Raw genomic sequence first — 18,102 nt, 5'->3', positions numbered from 1 at the left:
ACGGATTGTCTGCTTTTTTGTGACAATTACCTCGTATGAATTCCGGAACAATTCTCTCCACGTCAAGCGCAAGTTCAACCTAAAACAAGAGCAATCAGTGATTGTAAAATTCAGCGGTACCAACCATATAAAATTAAACTAAATTAAGGTTTGATTTTATTTAAACACAGTATAACCAATGAAACAGAATCACTTTTTTCCTGGGAAGACTTCTAAATTACAGCATACATTTAATATAAATATACAGTTAAACATACATGGCTCCTTGGACCAGAGATAAATGGTTCAATAGGACTCCTAGACCAGAGATAAATGGTTCAGTAGGACTCCTAGATCCCAGATAAATGGTTCAGTAGGCCTCCTAGACCCCAGATAAATGGTTCAATAAGACTCCTAGACCAGAGATAAATGGTTAAGTTGGACTCCTAGACCCCAGATAAATGGTTCAGTATGACTCCTAGATCCCAGATAAATGAGTTAGAATTACTATGTAAAATAGGCAAGGTGCAAAACAAAATGTAGAGCTACAGAAATACTTCAAAAACTGAAGTCAAAGGACAAGTATAAGCTCACCATAGAGCTAATAGGAGAGACATCAACACAACAGAACAGTGTTATAGTTGAAGAGCTAGTTTTAGAGTTTTAGAGGTCACGCATTCATTATTCAGTATTGTCATGTGATGTGTTTGAATCATTTTGTGTTACACATCCTTACCATGTACAGAGCAACACCACCATCAGTATAGATAATGTTGGGACAACAATAACATGTTAATTACTCTATTTAAAAAGTTCATTCAAGTGATAATGTATGGCATGCTATTAAACGTAATCCTATCATCTCATGAATCTGGTTAAAACTCAATGTAACTCTAATACTATATAGTAGTAACTGTTGTAACATACTGCTCAGCCAAAAAGAGAGAATTTCTCTTTCGCTCAGTCAGTTGAGCGTAAGATTTGGCCAAGGAATTACGTACCTGCATAGCCATCCTCTTGAGTGCAGCCTGTTCCTGTACTGCCTTGATATCATCTACAGCCAAACCAACCTACAATATTCAAAGATCAATAAATATCTATCTAAACTCACTATTTAGTCGACAAGAAATCAAAGGATATCTAATCAAATGACTGACAGTGTTAAAACATCAAAAGTCAAATATCCAGTCAAACCAACCTTAAGTGTTAAAATACCAAAGGTCAGACATTCCACTAAACTGACCAACTAAATTAAAATACCAAAGGTCAGATATTTAGTCAAACTGACCTACAATGTTAAAATACCAAAGGTCAGATATTGAGTCAAACTGACCTACAATGTTAAAATACCAAAGGTCAGATATTGAGTCAAACTGAACTACAATGTTAAAATACCAAAGGTCAGATATTGAGTCAAACTGAACTACAATGTTAAAATACCAAAGGTCAGATATTCTGTCAGATTACAGGGTAGGCTACTCACCAGTAAGTTCATGATGATGATGGACATGATGATCATGAATACAACAAACAAAATGTAGGTCACTGTATCCTGGTAAACTTTCTCGGTGTGATCGGCATGGTTTCCATTGAAAATGGAATCAAACTCAAATTCACCAATCATCATCACAGAGGTCTTCATTAAAGCCTGTCCAAACGTCTTGAAGGGTACCTAGAGGTAGACAAGATTATAAAATAACTAATATGGAGAGATGGTTAAGAATATTAAATACAGCAAAGACATCCAAAGTGTAAACCGTTTATTCTATATCTCTGAAGACGACAAAGTAGCACAATTATATAAACATTAGAATGGTTGAGAATCTTTTCTTCCTCATTAATATCCTACTGATTCATGTCACTCAATCTCCTAGATAATGAATTATGTAACCAAGAGTTTACAATCACCATATGATATCACAAGGTACCTGGTTTTGAAGTACAGTATAGAAGCCAAGGGCAAAGGCAACGATGAAGAGAAAGAAGACGAGGAAGAATTGGATGAAGGTGTTTAGGATGTCCTTGAACATGACAACGTAGATACCAAACCGTGGGAACTTCTGGAGGAAAAGAACCAGGTCAATCCAGGCTAAAAATACTGCGATGGCTCCCAGGGACCACTGCCAGTCCTGTAGAACAAAAGTAATTACAGATTACTGACAATAAAAATGTTGTATGATGGTCACCACCAGTTACTGTCCCAAAACAACCAAAGAGATGGTGTACAAGAAATAAATTTTACTCACATATCTGAAGCCTGTATCTCTCTGGCATTCCTGGAAGTCGATAACAAGCAGGAGCGCGAACACATAGGTAAGCCACTCGATGAGGTTCTCCCATCCCAGATACTGCAGTTTGGCCTGGTATATCTGTAGCAACTGTCGATGACAAAAAAAAACATTTTTTAATCATCAAAAAGAACTTCATGTCATCAGATACAAGAAAAGCTATCATTAAAGATTAAAGCCCCTAACATACTCCTACAACTGTATCCCAGCACTTGTTGCAGTGATCAAATTATAGCTAGTACATTATGGTATGAACAACCTCCCTTATGTAAAGCAGACATACCAAACTTTCCCAGCAATCACAAACTTTACAAATATTATCACAAACCTAAAGACACCATGTATCTCACAAAGACACCATGTGCCTTACAAATATATCACAAACTAACAAAGACACAATACACCTCACAAAGACACTATGTTCCTCATAAAGAGACACCATGTACCTCACAAAGACACCATGCACCTCACAAAGACACCATGTACCTCACAAAGACACCAAGTACCTCACAAAGACACCATGCACCTCACAAAGACACTATGTACCTCACAAAGACACCATGTACCTCACAAAGACACTATGTACCTCACAAAGACACCAAGTACCTCACAAAGAGACACCATGTACCTCACAAAGACACCATGTACCTCACAAAGACACCATGCACCTCACAAAGACACTATGTACCTCACAAAGACACCATGTTCCTCACAAAGAGAAACCATGTACCTCACAAAGACACCATGTACCTCACAAAGACACCATGTACCTCACAAAGACACTATATACCTCACAAAGACACCATGCACCTCACAAAGACACTATGTACCTCACAAAGAGACACCATGTACCTCACAAAGACACCATGTACCTCACAAAGACACCATGCACCTCACAAAGACACTATGTACCTCACAAAGACACCATGTTCCTCACAAAGAGAAACCATGTACCTCACAAAGACACCATGTACCTCACAAAGACACCATGTACCTCACAAAGACACTATATACCTCACAAAGACACCATGCACCTCACAAAGACACTATGTACCTCACAAAGAGACACCATGTACCTCACAAAGACACCATGTACCTCACAAAGACACCATGCACCTCACAAAGACACTATGTACCTCACAAAGACACCATGTACCTCACAAAGAGACACCATGTACCTCACAAAGACACCATGTACCTCACAAAGACACCATGTACCTCACAAAGACACTATATACCTCACAAAGACACCATGCACCTCACAAAGACACTATGTACCTCACAAAGAGACACCATGTACCTCACAAAGACACCATGTACCTCACAAAGACACCATGCACCTCACAAAGACACTATGTACCTCACAAAGACACCATGTTCCTCACAAAGAGACACCATGTACCTCACAAAGACACCATGTACCTCACAAAGACACCATGTACCTCACAAAGACACCATGTACCTCACAAAGACAATATGCACCTCACAAAGACACTATGTACCTCACAAAGACACCATGTTCCTCACAAAGAGACACCATGTACCTCACAAAGACACCATGTACCTCACAAAGACACCATGTACCTCACAAAGACACCATGTACCTCACAAAGAGACACCATGTACCTCACAAAGACACCATGTACCTCACAAAGACACCAAGTACTTCACAAAGAGACACCATGTACCTCACAAAGACACGATGTACCTCACAAAGACACCATGTACCTCACAAAGATACCAAGTACCTCACAAAGAGACACCATGTACCTCACAAAGACACCATGTACCTCACAAAGACACTATGTACCTCACAAAGACACCATGCACCTCACAAAGACACTATGTACCTCACAAAGACACCATGTACCTCACAAAGACACTATGTACCTCACAAAGACACCATGTGCCTCACAAAGATATCACAAACTTGCAAATACACCACATACCTCACAAAGACATCACAAACTTAACAAAGACATCATGTACCTCACACACAAACACAATCTCATATAAAAACTACTAACATCACAAAGACACACCATACCTCACAAAGACACTATGTACCTCACAAAGACACCACATACCTCACAAAGACATCACCTACCTCATGAAGACATCACAAACTTAACAAAGACACCATGTACCTCACAAAGACACCACCTACCTCACGAAGAAGATTCCATGCTGCTAAAGCTATGATGACATATTTTCCAATTTTAGCAAATATGTGTTGTCGGTGTACCGGAGTCGTGCTGCTAGCCACAAGTTCACAGGAGACATTGCCGGTAGTACTGTAAGTAAACAGACAACTCTTTGATGATCAACTATACTCCATTATACTCTGGTGTTTATAAAGGACAATTTAATTTGACTACTATTAATCTTTTGAACTTCAACGTAACACAAGGACAGCGAACAAAACACTATCAGCACTGCATTGTCCAAGTGCTAAATCTAGCAAAGTGCCCAATCACATAGTAAACAAGTTCAAAAACTAGTTCCCTTGGAATTGTGGGCAATTTTCATTAGAAAAGGTTTGTACTGGTTTGACAGTTTTGTTTTGGTCTTTTCTAAAGATGCATTCGACCAAGCTAAATGTTTTCTTGTCTTGTCTTTTAACTGGATAATTAAACTGGTGATTAATTGCCAGAGATATGTATACGATGGACCGATACACCATAATTAAGCATGTGTTGTGTAAAGGCAATTTTCTACTCGTGTGTATCGACTGATTTCATCAGATAATGTGTCGATGTTTTGACAAAAATTGATTTTGAGACATTGAATGACTTTTTCCTCGCTTTACAATTGAAGGGACTGAAAAAAAGCTTCGACTCAAATGAAATTTTGACTCAATAAATTTGAGTCGTCCGAACTAAAATTACAAAGAAATAGAATGAAAAAATTTTGTGACTAGAAGAAATTATTTCGACTCAAACCAAATTTCAACTTAAGCAATTTCGAGACAAGAAGTTTCAACTGTAGTTCTTGTTTCTTTATAAATATACATCACAAACAAACAACAAGAGCTCCTTTCTTCTGTTGATGGCTAAACACAAGAAGTTCACAAGCTTATTCAGGAGGGGAAGTAACTGTAAACATATGTCAGTATAATTGTATGGAGGGGATATTACTCTAAGAGTCCATCATAAAAATGGGAAACTAATTGTAGAAATCCTTCAGTCTATCATAAAGGAGGGCAATTAACTGTATAAAGCTGAGAGACTATTATAAAGGGGAGGTAACTATGTATCAGTACAAGTACGAGTGGATCATACCTGTAGGTGAATGGAGCATTGCTGGCCAGGATATAGCCAGTCAGGAAGGTTAGGAACACAGCATAAATAGCAAAGTTGATATAGTAGAATACACGACCAAAGCTGTTCCACTTGTGTCGGAGAAGGGAAGTTACCAGTGGATGGGCCAGAAGGTCTTCTCGCTTGGATGTCACCTAGGAAACAGGTATCATGATGAAATTCACATAATGTCACAAACAATATTTATAGTACATACATTTTTAATGATGTGGCATGATAAGATAAGAGGCGTTCCATTTCCAGGATCTCACATCCAGGGATGAGGATGCACCCACAATTCAGCACCATCCTTTTATACACTAAAACGACTTTTCATCTTCAGAAAAGGTTACTATTGCTTTGTTGACACATGGCGGTTACAGCTATTTCCCTACTGAGTTTCACCCCTTAGCAGACAGGAAACACACATTCTATACATTAAAAATTCTCTTTGTGGTAATGAAGGAGAGAGACTTTTAAAGATCAAAAATGAATTTCCTGTACAGAAAGGTTTTCCTGTCCTAGAGAGGCCACTCCTTCCATTTACAGTAGATTCCTTACACCATCCATTCCTTCACCAAATTAAATAAAATCTGTTCATTCATTCTATACAAGAAACACTTCAATGGAAGAACAATTAGACCATCAATGCTGCGTAAACTTACCATTATCATGAGTGGGTGGTTCTTCTTCATCTCACTGGAGTCAGTTGTGTAGGGTTTGGCTGAGGAGGACAGGGTAAAGTCCTCATTGTATACACTCCCTGTAGGGTGAAGGTTACATGTCATTAATACATGTGCCTCAGGGGGTAAAGGTCAAATGTCATCAATGATAAAAATTAGATGTGGTTAATGTCTCAGATGTAAAAATCTGATGTTTTCAGTGTTTTGACAGTAAATGTCTAATGTCACCAACATCTCAGGGATAAAATTTACATGTCGTCAACATGTCAGGGGTAAAGGTCAAATGTCATCACTTTTTCAAAGATAAAGGTCAAATGTAAGAAAAACCCTTGCTGTAGTTTTAATTTTGCCTCATCAGCTAACGAGGCAAAAATTAAAAAAACAGGGTAAAGTTTGGTTTTAGAGCTAAAAATATTTGTTTTTACATTTTTAAAGTGAATATGACATTGAACAAAAATTGTTTTATGCAGGAAAAAAAGAAGTTTTCTATTTGTGATTGGATACAAATGTATTGTTCTCAGATACATTACGAGATTGTTTAACAAGGAATTTTTGACCAAGTCTGTTAATTGTTGTTTATACTTACCATCAGATGATCCACCACTTTCACTCGGTCCAGTCTCCCGCCACGTCGCCAGCGAGTAAACATCGTCCAGAAACTCGTAATTAAATGTGACTTTATAGTCACGGTGTTCGAAACTTTTCTTGTTGTCAGTCATACACTTGTTAAATACAACTTCAGCAACATCTGTGAAATACAACACATACTGATACATCTCTAGTGTAGACAATTAAACAACAATCTGTTACCAAACTGGGCATACAGTGGATATGTGTCTAGTGTAGACAATTAAACAACAATCTGTTACCAAACTGGGCATACAGTGGATATGTGTCTAGTGTAGACAATTAAACAACAATCTGTTACCAAACTGGGCATACAGTGGATATGTGTCTAGTGTAGACAATTAAACAACAATCTGTTACCAAACTGGGCATACAGTGGATATGTGTCTAGTGTAGACAATTAAACAACAATCTGTTACCAAACTGGGCATACAGTGGATATGTGTCTAGTGTAGACAATTAAACAACAATCTGTTACCAAACTGGGTATACAGTGGATATGTGTCTAGTGTAGACAATTAAACAACAATCTGTTACCAAACTGGGCATACAGTGGATATGTGTCTAGTGTAGACAATTAAACAACAATCTGTTACCAAACTGGGCATACAGTGGATATGTGTCTAGTGTAGACAATTAAACAACAATCTGTTACCAAACTGGGCATACAGTGGATATGTGTCTAGTGTAGACAAATAAACAACAATCTGTTACCAAACTGGGCATACAGTGGATATGTGTCTAGTGTAGACAATTAAACAACAATCTGTTACCAAACTGGGCATACAGTGGATATGTGTCTAGTGTAGACAATTAAACAACAATCTGTTACCAAACTGGGCATACAGTGGATATGTGTCTAGTGTAGACAATTAAACAACAATCTGTTACCAAACTGGGCATACAGTGGATATGTGTCTAGTGTAGACAATTAAACAACAATCTGTTACCAAACTGGGCATACAGTGGATATGTGTCTAGTGTAGACAATTAAACAACAATCTGTTACCAAACTGGGCATACAGTGGATATGTGTCTAGTGTAGACAATTAAACAACAATCTGTTACCAAACTGGGCATACAGTGGATATGTGTCTAGTGTAGACAATTAAACAACAATCTGTTACCAAACTGGGCATACAGTGGATATGTGTCTAGTGTAGACAATTAAACAACAATCTGTTACCAAACTGGGTATACAGTGGATATGTGTCTAGTGTAGACAATTAAACAACAATCTGTTACCAAACTGGGCATACAGTGGATATGTGTCTAGTGTAGACAATTAAACAACAATCTGTTACAAAATGGAGCATACAGTGGATATGAAGCTAATCTGAGTGGAAGATAAAAATTCATGGCACCCGTTATTTATATTTCTGTCCTCAATTATCTATAAAAAAAATCAAAACAAAACAAAAACCATGAACACGCTGTTTAAATTTCCCACTTAACCAGACACTGACATCATCAGCAAGTCCTTATCTGAGAACAGTCGTAATAACAAAGTTCCTTGTGTCATCATAAATAACAATTGTATGAAATAGTCATAAATTTGACTTGTTTAATGATATAAAAGTTTAAACTCTCACAATCTTTTTTATAATTACATTATTTTACAAAGTTGACAAACTTTCCAATTAAGTATTTTTTGGCAATAATAATAATTTTGTGGCAAAATTACATGTTTGACAATAAATTTGTTTAATAATAATTTGATACTTTTTTTTAGAATTACTGATTTTTTGTGCGGGTCTTTCTGAAGTCCAACAACTACAGATATGTTAGTACACTGTATATTGACACTATAGTGAAAATGACTGGTGGCCAGTTTTGTTTACCAAAGAGACATCAATTATCAATTTCTAATTCAACCAAATCATTGTAAATGGTAATATGCAGACTCCATACTAGAATTTGGCGTAGTAAGGATCTGTTGGCGAATGCAACACAGAACATTAATATTACGTTTACATCTACAGCCATGATCACTTTTTGGTGGACATTTCACCTAGACGACTGAATGATTGGTGTTCTTTGGTATACTCCCATTTGATTTATATCATGGGAGAGTGGAAATGTTATAATATAAAGATAGTCATATACAGATATCTTGGTTGGAATGATACAAATTACACAGAAATGTTCTGTAATAAACATATGTACTAGATATGGACTGATGTCCAGGCAGAGCTGACAGATGCAGCTACTCACTGGACAGGAACTATCACCAGCACAGTAAGACCATCAGTCAAGCTTAGAACTGATACAGTTGGATCTCTGACATCTACAAGCTGAACTTTACCTTTGAACAGATCTTTGCCTGTAGGAGGAATAATCCTTTCAGCTTTACTTTTTCAATCACATATAAATCACCTCATAACAAAATTGATAAATGAACTTGGGTATACTACAAGGTACTAGGACATACAATCTAAATCACTTCCCTGTAGGGATGAGGTAGATCTCAGTGTATGGTGACATTTCTCCACATACTCATGTAAGGTATGCAGATACTTTAATTCCATATCTCACCTGGCATTTTCTTAATTAGTTTTCTCATTGGTGTGCTCTTCACATCTGTACCAAGCTCTGAAGTCTCATTTCTTAGAGCATCTTCCCACATTTCTGAGTTAATAATGGTTAGAGCCACATCCCTGTAATAGTAATTAAATATACATTGTTAGGGCCACGTCCTTGTAATAGTAATCAAATATACATTGTTAGGGCCACGTCCCTGTAATAGTAATTAAATATACATTGTTAGGGCCATGTCCCTGTAATAGTAATCAAATATACATTGTCAGGGCCTCATCTCTGTTAAGTGATTAAATGTACATTGTCAGAGCCACATCCCTGTAAAGTGATCAAATATACATTGTCAGGGCCACTTCTCTGCAAAGTGATTAAATATACATAGTAAGGGGCACATCTTTATAACTGTGACTTATATACAAGATATACATGATTAGCCAAAGTTAAGTAACCTTGATATCAATGACCCGGAGGGAAGTTTTTGTTAATTAATAATAGTTGAAAACAAAATCACAAGGATATTTGAATTTGAACATTAATCATCACCAGAGAAACATTAGATTAAGATAATTGATCAATCTAAATCTTTGGTTATTAACATGTTTATAAGCAGCGACCCCCCACCCCCACCCCGCCCACTCCCCTCCAATGTTTCTCTCTCAGCCACCTTACCAACGACCTCTACAGACTTCCCAATTAACCCTAATATTAAATCCTGTACATACGGATGATTGTTGTCGATAGCCAAGTCAAGGCAATTGTCACTGTTTGAGTCATTTTGCTGGATATTGGCCTTCCACTGAATCAGCAGTTCCACCACTCCAGAATGTCCATAGCGGGCAGCAAGATGTAGAGGTGTTGTCTGTAACCAACAGTCAATCATGTTGAATTCAATAAGACATTTTAATCACTTTCACCTCAATGATCCAAATATGATGTTAACTTTTTTCATTATTTCATCAAAACTTTGTTACATTTATACTTGACTAGATACCTTGGTTTTGTCCATGGGATTGATTGGGGCATCAGCTTCCAATAAAACTTTACAGGTCTTCACCCAACCTTTGGCAGCTGCCGAGTCTAGTGGTGTCCACAGATTACAGTTTCTGAAGTCATGAATACACAACATTTACTGGAATCAATGCTTACACAATGTCTACAGGACTAAAATCTGAATACATAACATTTACAGGAGTCAATATGAATACACAATGTCTACAGGACTAAAATGTGAATACATAACATTTACAGGAGTCAATATGAATACACAATGTCTACAGGACTAAAATGTGAATACATAACATTTACAGGAGTCAATATGAATACACAATGTCTACAGGACTAAAATGTGAATACATAACATTTACAGGAGTCAATATGAATACACAATGTCTACAGGACTAAAATGTGAATACATCATGCTTACAAAAGGAAAATGTGAATACATGACGTTTAATCTTAAACTGCCTCTTGTATGAAAACAAACAATATTAAGGTACATCCAAGGCTAGATGTATCAGTGACATGAATGCTTCCACTGGTAAACAACGAGATGTAGGAAAATTTAACTGATGGCTTTGTTAAGAAGCATACCCATGAAATAAAACTGAATACCTGTTTTCAAATCTATGGTAGAAAGTCTAGGTAAAATGGAAGTTCTGTCTGCAGATTTTTTTAAAATTCCCAATTGAGTTTGACTCTCCAATATCGGTCGTCCAATTTTTGTGAAAATCTTAGCTAGAGTTATATGGCTTTAGGTGGAAATGAAATTCTAATAAAATGACAGACAAGAGTCCTTTTATTGTCAGAGAGAATCTCATTATGAAAGTGAATATTTTCACATCCACACGATCCAGATTTTGATTCTTTCTTTAAAAGTTGTCTCAAAATTCCCCTCCATCACTCCATCACCCCTAGCTTAAGGACTACTTACCTAGCTGCCACATCAGCTCCATTATCTAACAGTACACCAGCTACTTTAGCATGGCCACACTCTGCTGCCAAGTGTAGTGCTGTGTTTGAGTCCTCATCTTCATCATTCACAGAAGAATGATCTCTCAAAACCAGTTCACGGACAATACTGGATAAAAACAAACATTAATTCTTATAGTTTTCTTCCATAACAACACAAGAGCTCTTTATTTCTATTCTAAAAACATTTGAAATATTAAACAGTTATTTATAATAAGTGTTTTTCAATCACAACAAAATCAAGCACCACCATGAAGTTGGTACCTTGGTATACTGGCCGACTAATTTCACTTCTAGATATGAAGCAATTTTGTTAGTAATCTTATAACTACTATTTTTACTATAAGTACATATACATCACAAAACATAACCTGCTACAATATCTTATACCCACGAATAATTTATATCTACCTATTACACTCAATTAACCATAAAATATTAGTATTGTCTATGAGTATACTTGTGTAATTTTTTGTATACTCGTGTAATTTAATTTTTCGTGTATACATGTAATTTTTTGTGTATACAGGTAATTTTTTGTGTACTCATGTAATTTTTTGTGTATACATGTAATTTTTTGTGTACTCATGTAATTTTTTGTGTACTCGTGTAATTTTTTGTGTATACATTAAATTTTTTGTGTACTCATGTAATTTTTTGTGTATACATGTAATTTTTTTTGTGTATACATGTAATTTTTTGTGTACTCGTGCAATTTTTTGTGTATACATGTAATTTTTTGTGTATACATGTAATTTTTTGTGTACTCGTGTAATTTTTTGTGTACTCATGCATTTTTTTGTGTATACATGTAATTTTTTGTGTACTCGTGTAATTTTTTGTGTACTCATGCATTTTTTTGTGTATACATGTAATTTTTTGTGTATACATGTAAATTTTTGTGTATACATGTAAATTTTTGTGTACTCGTGCAATTTTCCTGATATCTAACATTGTATGTTTTACTGTTATGCTGACCCTTTGGTTGATACCCTCTACCTACCAACTAAAAGTTATCAACTCTTTTACCAATAACAAGAGGCCCATAGGGCCTGTATTGCTCACTTGGACCTTAAAGACCAACAGTGGTATATATGCCTACAGGTTGGGTATTTCAAAGATTTGGGCCAGGTGAGCTAAATATGATATACAGGAGAACTTTTGGGGATAGAAGGTCACTCACTTGGTTCTGCCTGCTTTAGCTGCCAAATGTAAGGGTGTCTGTTCCTCTTCATTCTTGGCATCAACATCCACCTTGTTTTCTAGAAGACACTACACAACACAACACACTGTTAGGGCCACTGTATTCCACATGTCTATAAATTTGGGGCTACACTGTTCAGTATTTCATCACTTTGTTTTAACATGAATGTACATTTAATGCTTGGCCATTTACAACCTAACTTCTCGTTATTTTCATTCAAATATAAATTATATTATCAAAACTTTTGCCATGATTTATTTCAATTTCTTTTGTTGATGTTATACTGCTCTGTGGTTCTAAACTAACTGTTTTTATCTGATCACAAAAACTGTTATAGTAACTTCACCATTACAACATAACACCATTTAGTCTTCTTCTGATCACTGTATAAATATTACCATATTCAACCTAATAATTGTGTTTGATTTGGTTTCTAACCACTGAACATATTCAACTTGAAACATTTTTTCTTGGGAATGAGGATATATGTACTAATGCCAGTTCATGAAAATTTTGCTTACTTCACAGATCCTACATACACAACATTAAAAGACATTTAACTCCTAGCTTCTCATAGACCCAAGAGCAAGTCTCAAATAAATGTGGCTGAAACTTATGTTGTTATATTTTAATTCAAACTGGGTTTTTTTCTACCAATATGAGTATCTGCACATTTGACATGGAAACTTTCCCACATGAATAGTTTTATTTAGCACACTCACTATGTGTTTACGTAAGAGCAAATGTATAGAGTGCTGTATAGGTTGACATGGTAACTAAATGTAAATCCTTACCTTGACAATACTGAGGTAGCCTTTCTCTGCGGCAATATGAAGTGGCGTGTTATCATACCTATCTCCCACATTCACCAGTCTTCGTACACGTCCAACAGCCAGGAGAGCCTACAAGTATTAACATGCTCTGCTAACAGTACTTAAAATATCTTACTGAGCCTGCAAGTATTAACATGCTCTGCTAGCAGTACTTAAAATATCTTACTGAGCCTGCAAGTATTATCAAACTCTGCTAGCAGTACTTAAAATATCTTACTGAGCCTGCAAGTATTATCAAACTCTGCTAGCAGTACTTAAAATATCTTACTGAGCCTACAAGTATTATCAAACTCTGCCAGCAGTACTTATAATATTGGACTAAGATTTAATGGAATCATTCTTCACAGCGTTTAAATAAATTGAGAAATTGATATTATAACTTTTCAAATTAAGAAAGGGTTATAATACGAAGCCTAAGATCCCTAAGAGATCTTGGTGCCCACCTGTGATCTTGTTCTAATGAAATAATGACAATAATTATTGACTGCCAAATCAAAGCTGGTAGCCTGTAAGCAATTTCTTGTTTTCCAATCAAACACGCACAATTAGGAATCAAGAAGAATATGCATATGAAATTTGAGAAAGATCTATCCAGTGTTTTTCACAAAGTAGCAAAAACCAACTTTGATTGTCAAAATCAAAGATGTCTGGTTGTTGGCTATTTTGTTATTCTGATCATTCTCAAATCAAACAGGCAAAAACTAAGGATCAAAAGGACCTAATCATATCTGAGAAAGATCCATCTGGTATTTCTCAAGAAAGTGGCCACCTACTGACAGTTTTTGGGTTTTTGTATTCCTGTATCTGGTATTTTTCAAGAAAAAGTGAAAACAAACTCGCAAAGTCAAAATCCAAACTGGCCACCTACTGGGAATTTTGGGGTGTTTCGTCAGTTCTAAAATCAAATGGGTACAACTAGAAACCATGGCGAACTTACACAAGATATTTGGGAGAGATCCATCCAGTACTTCTCAAGAAAAAGCGATAACAAGCATTATTAATAGATTATTGAATTACCAATCATCTGATGATGGTAGGCTAAAACTCATACTTAAATTGTCCAGCTGGATATCATATTTTAACTTATTGTTCAAGTGTCTAGCTGGACATCATACTCTATAGTCTAGCTGGATACCATACCTTGAGGGCATCCAAGTTGTCCTCCTCTGAAGCTAAGAAAATTGCGGTTTTGTCATTCTTTTCCACAGCCTCATAGTCAACACGCTTTCTAAGTAAATGTTTGATGATGTCTGCGTGACCGTAAGCTGAAGCCATGAGCAGTGGAGTGTAGTTGTCCTTGTCTTTCTTCTCCAGATTGGCCCCTCTATGTGTGGAAACAAAGTTAATTATAGACAAATATAGATCTGTACAGGGAGATAACTCCTATCAGTTATTAGAACTGATCATCATCCAAGTCTAGGATACATCAGTACCCTGGAAAACCTTTAAATCATGTATCACAATGTGATACTTCTTTCTGGTAAATCCGAGCCTAGATGCTTCAAAAAGTCCTAATGAAACTTTAACTATAAACCAGAAACTTTCTCCAAGACCTGAATACTATGGGGTATATATAAACCTTATCTGTTTAGAGGTTCTAAAGATAAAACATAAATTTGAAATGGGGACACAAAAGGCTATTCTGACATGTGTAACAATAGGTGTCCCCATGAAGTAATCAAATCATTGACAGACTTGGTCTCAAGTCTCAGATGAGACAGGAAAATCTTGTACAGTCAAAATGGCAGACATCTCTGTGGAGGGTAGCAGAAAACTGCCCCCCAAATCAATGACTTGATAGTTACACCACAGAAAATACATAACAAGTCTTGATGTGAAAAAGACTCACCTCTCTATTAGGTACTCGACTACCTCCAGGTGGTTGAAAGCACATGCAATGTGAAGGGGAGTGGCCTGTTCATCATTGAGGGCGTCTATCCGAGCGTGATGCTCCACCAACAGTTTAACACACTTAATGTCACCAGCCTTTGATGCCAGATGGATGGGGTTCATGTAGTGAGATGCAGGTGTGTTCACATCTGCTCGTTTCTCCAGACAGAGTTTGACCACATCATAGTGACCATTCTCCACGGCCATATGTAGACAGGTGCTCTGGTCGCAGTCTCTGTCAGTCACCATCTACAGACAGACATCTACATTTTATACAGGATTTTCTGTTAAATTTTCCAAGTTATTACTTTTTTTCAAATCACTTGGTAACACTATAGATACAACATCAGTGAAGGTCTTCAAAAATATTTTTGTTCAGTGATATTTAATATAGAACAAAACTTACATTAGAGATGGTAACCCAGCCATCCTGCCGAGTTCCTGCTTCGAAAAGAAGTTTAACAATATCAATATTTCCCTCGCTACAGCAGCAGTGGAGAGGGGTGGAGTCTTCATCGTCCTGACAACGAAGGGGTGCCCCAGCATCAATCAGTAGCTTGGTGATCTCCACCTGATTGTGGGTGGCAGCCATGTGGAGAGCTGTCATCTTCTGCATGTCCACAGCCTGTAAAATATATCTCTCTTCATGCAATATGATTATACTAAATTATCTTTTATGATAAAAAATGGTATCAGTGTTATGACAGAAGAATGGTTGAATCATTAATACTGTAAACTGGAAAAATTTTATTGGGGCTAAAATTTCATGGCTTTCCTATAAAATAAAGATCTGATTTTGTGGATAAATAGCAGTAAAAAAATCCACAAGTGCTATACAATTACAATATATTTATCATTTCAGGGACACATGAATGAGTTGATTAAGAGTACCGAGGAATCAAGATTAGTAATTTTACAATATTTCTCACCTCAATATCAATATCCTTGTAAGACATGAGCTCCTTAGCAGCAAACTCATTGCCTCGCATGGCTGCATAGTGAAGAGGTGTCTGGCCATATTTATCACGCATGTTGATGTTGGCACCATTTTGTACAAGATAGTTGATAACACTGTTTTCAGCCTGGGTACTATCATCCTGGGCAGAGTTGTCTGGTATCTCTGGGCCCTATACAATAAAGTATGTATGTACTACAGGACCCTGACACTACAGATTATTTCTCAACCTGGACAGCTCTGAGAATTTACTTTCAATGCTATAATAAAACAACTGCTTTCCCTCTACTTCTGACATAAAACTACGCAATAGATACAATTTAACAATCATATGACCTGTAAAATTAATATATTTCTAATAGTTTGTATCAACATACATCATCCTCATCATCTGTGTCAGTGGTCTTCTGTCTCTGGCGGCGGTACCGTGCAGCATAGTGAAGGGGTGTCAGGTCCTCCGAGTCTCTGATGTTAGGATCTGAGAGAGAAATATTACATTTATAAAGGAATTCTTGATATGAGGTGACATGTACTGTAGAAACAGAGAATGTGTGTTGAAACACGAGACAAAACAGGAGTGATTAGCAATATAAGATAAATTTGATTAAATGTTGACCCTTTCAGCCTTGTTCAAGCTGGTCGTGACCAGATATTTCAGTCTGAAAGGATGACGCTACTGGTTTTGTTGTTTATTTGTTTACTGCCATTTAAATATTTAAAATTGATGACAGAAGATTCAATTGATCCCTACCTGCCCCATTGTCAACGAGCAGTTTAGCTACAGCCTTGTGATTGTAACGAGCAGCATAATGCAGAGGTGTGATTCTGTCCTCATCTCGTACATTGATTTTCTTATAGATATTCTTGGCTGAGGACTTGATTTGACCAATCAGAATCTGTGTACTTCTCACATCTCCATTTCTGGCACACTGAAACACGAAATAATGTGAAGAATATGCATGTGACACTTATTGATTACAGATGGGGGAAAGATATGTGTAATGACCCAGTAGAAATCCTTACCAGTAAATCTAACTAGAGCTTTGGTCACATATTGATAATTACATGGTACATGTAGATCCTTTATCAGGTGTAACTCATCGGCGTGAAGACTTTGGTGTCAGACGCTCTATGTGCATCTACACTTATCAATAAAATAATTTTCAGTAGGACTTCAAACAAAACAAAAGGTGGTCTGGTGGTGCAGTGGTAATGCAGTCGCTTTTCACCTTGCTGTCCTGATTTTGATTCCCGAGACGGATGAAAAGGTAGGTGGTCACCTATCACATTACATGGGTTTTCCATGGATACGCCAGTTTTCTCCCACAGTAAGACCAATTGTGCACTTAAATTCAGGCCATCAAGAGTGATAAGTATAAGTTGCAATAACTTGTTTTGCAATTGTTGTAAAAAAAATAGTTTATATTTTAATAAAATACATGTTTACATAAGCAATATGTATACCTGATGTAGGGTAAAATTGAGTAATTCAGCACTTTCTGAACGTTTCACATGAGGTATTGGTTCTTCCTGTCCGCCATTGGCAGCTGGATTCGAGAGGAGGCCTGTCATCTCAACCACTCCCTTGTCAGTGTTGGAAGTGGGTTCAACACTTAACAAGGTCCGGTACTGACCGGCTTCACCGTTGTTGGGGTCCATCCCTGGGTGGGGCTCGACTGCCGTCAGTGTGAGGGCAGTGTAATGATGTTTAGGCCTAGTAGTCAGATTTACTGGATACTGTTGTCAGTTGTGATGAGGACTTCTAAAAATTTCCATCAAAAACAGTGTGATTACATTGGCATTTTTTACTCTCGTGTCTATAAATAGCAAAGCTGAAC

The 18,102-nt window shown here is 36.8% G+C and overlaps 1 protein-coding gene across 1 annotated transcript; it reads right to left on the bottom strand.

Moving 5' to 3' along the window:
• Positions 1 to 6: 6 nt before the first annotated feature.
• On the bottom strand, positions 7 to 17,923 carry LOC132564224 (transient receptor potential cation channel subfamily A member 1 homolog; the record flags this gene model as incomplete). Its single annotated transcript, XM_060228895.1, is given in 23 exon segments — positions 7 to 31; positions 33 to 79; positions 981 to 1,049; positions 1,463 to 1,651; positions 1,908 to 2,108; positions 2,226 to 2,357; positions 4,435 to 4,561; positions 5,549 to 5,721; positions 6,232 to 6,329; positions 6,836 to 6,997; positions 9,412 to 9,533; positions 10,137 to 10,273; positions 10,406 to 10,517; positions 11,345 to 11,491; positions 12,566 to 12,654; positions 13,381 to 13,488; positions 14,560 to 14,743; positions 15,269 to 15,558; positions 15,716 to 15,934; positions 16,239 to 16,436; positions 16,642 to 16,742; positions 17,016 to 17,193; positions 17,729 to 17,923. Coding segments are annotated over 23 exon segments (3,303 nt in total), but the record flags the coding sequence as incomplete, so codon positions are not given.
• Between the last annotated feature and the right edge of the window lie 179 nt (positions 17,924 to 18,102).

Source organism: Ylistrum balloti, unplaced genomic scaffold (assembly GCF_031769215.1).
Source record: "Ylistrum balloti isolate Yb309-2 unplaced genomic scaffold, AGI_CSIRO_Ybal_v1 Utg372086, whole genome shotgun sequence".
Classification (NCBI taxonomy): domain Eukaryota; kingdom Metazoa; phylum Mollusca; class Bivalvia; order Pectinida; family Pectinidae; genus Ylistrum; species Ylistrum balloti.
Note: the sequence above shows the minus strand (reverse complement) of the source record. Positions and strands in the feature narration are given on the sequence as shown.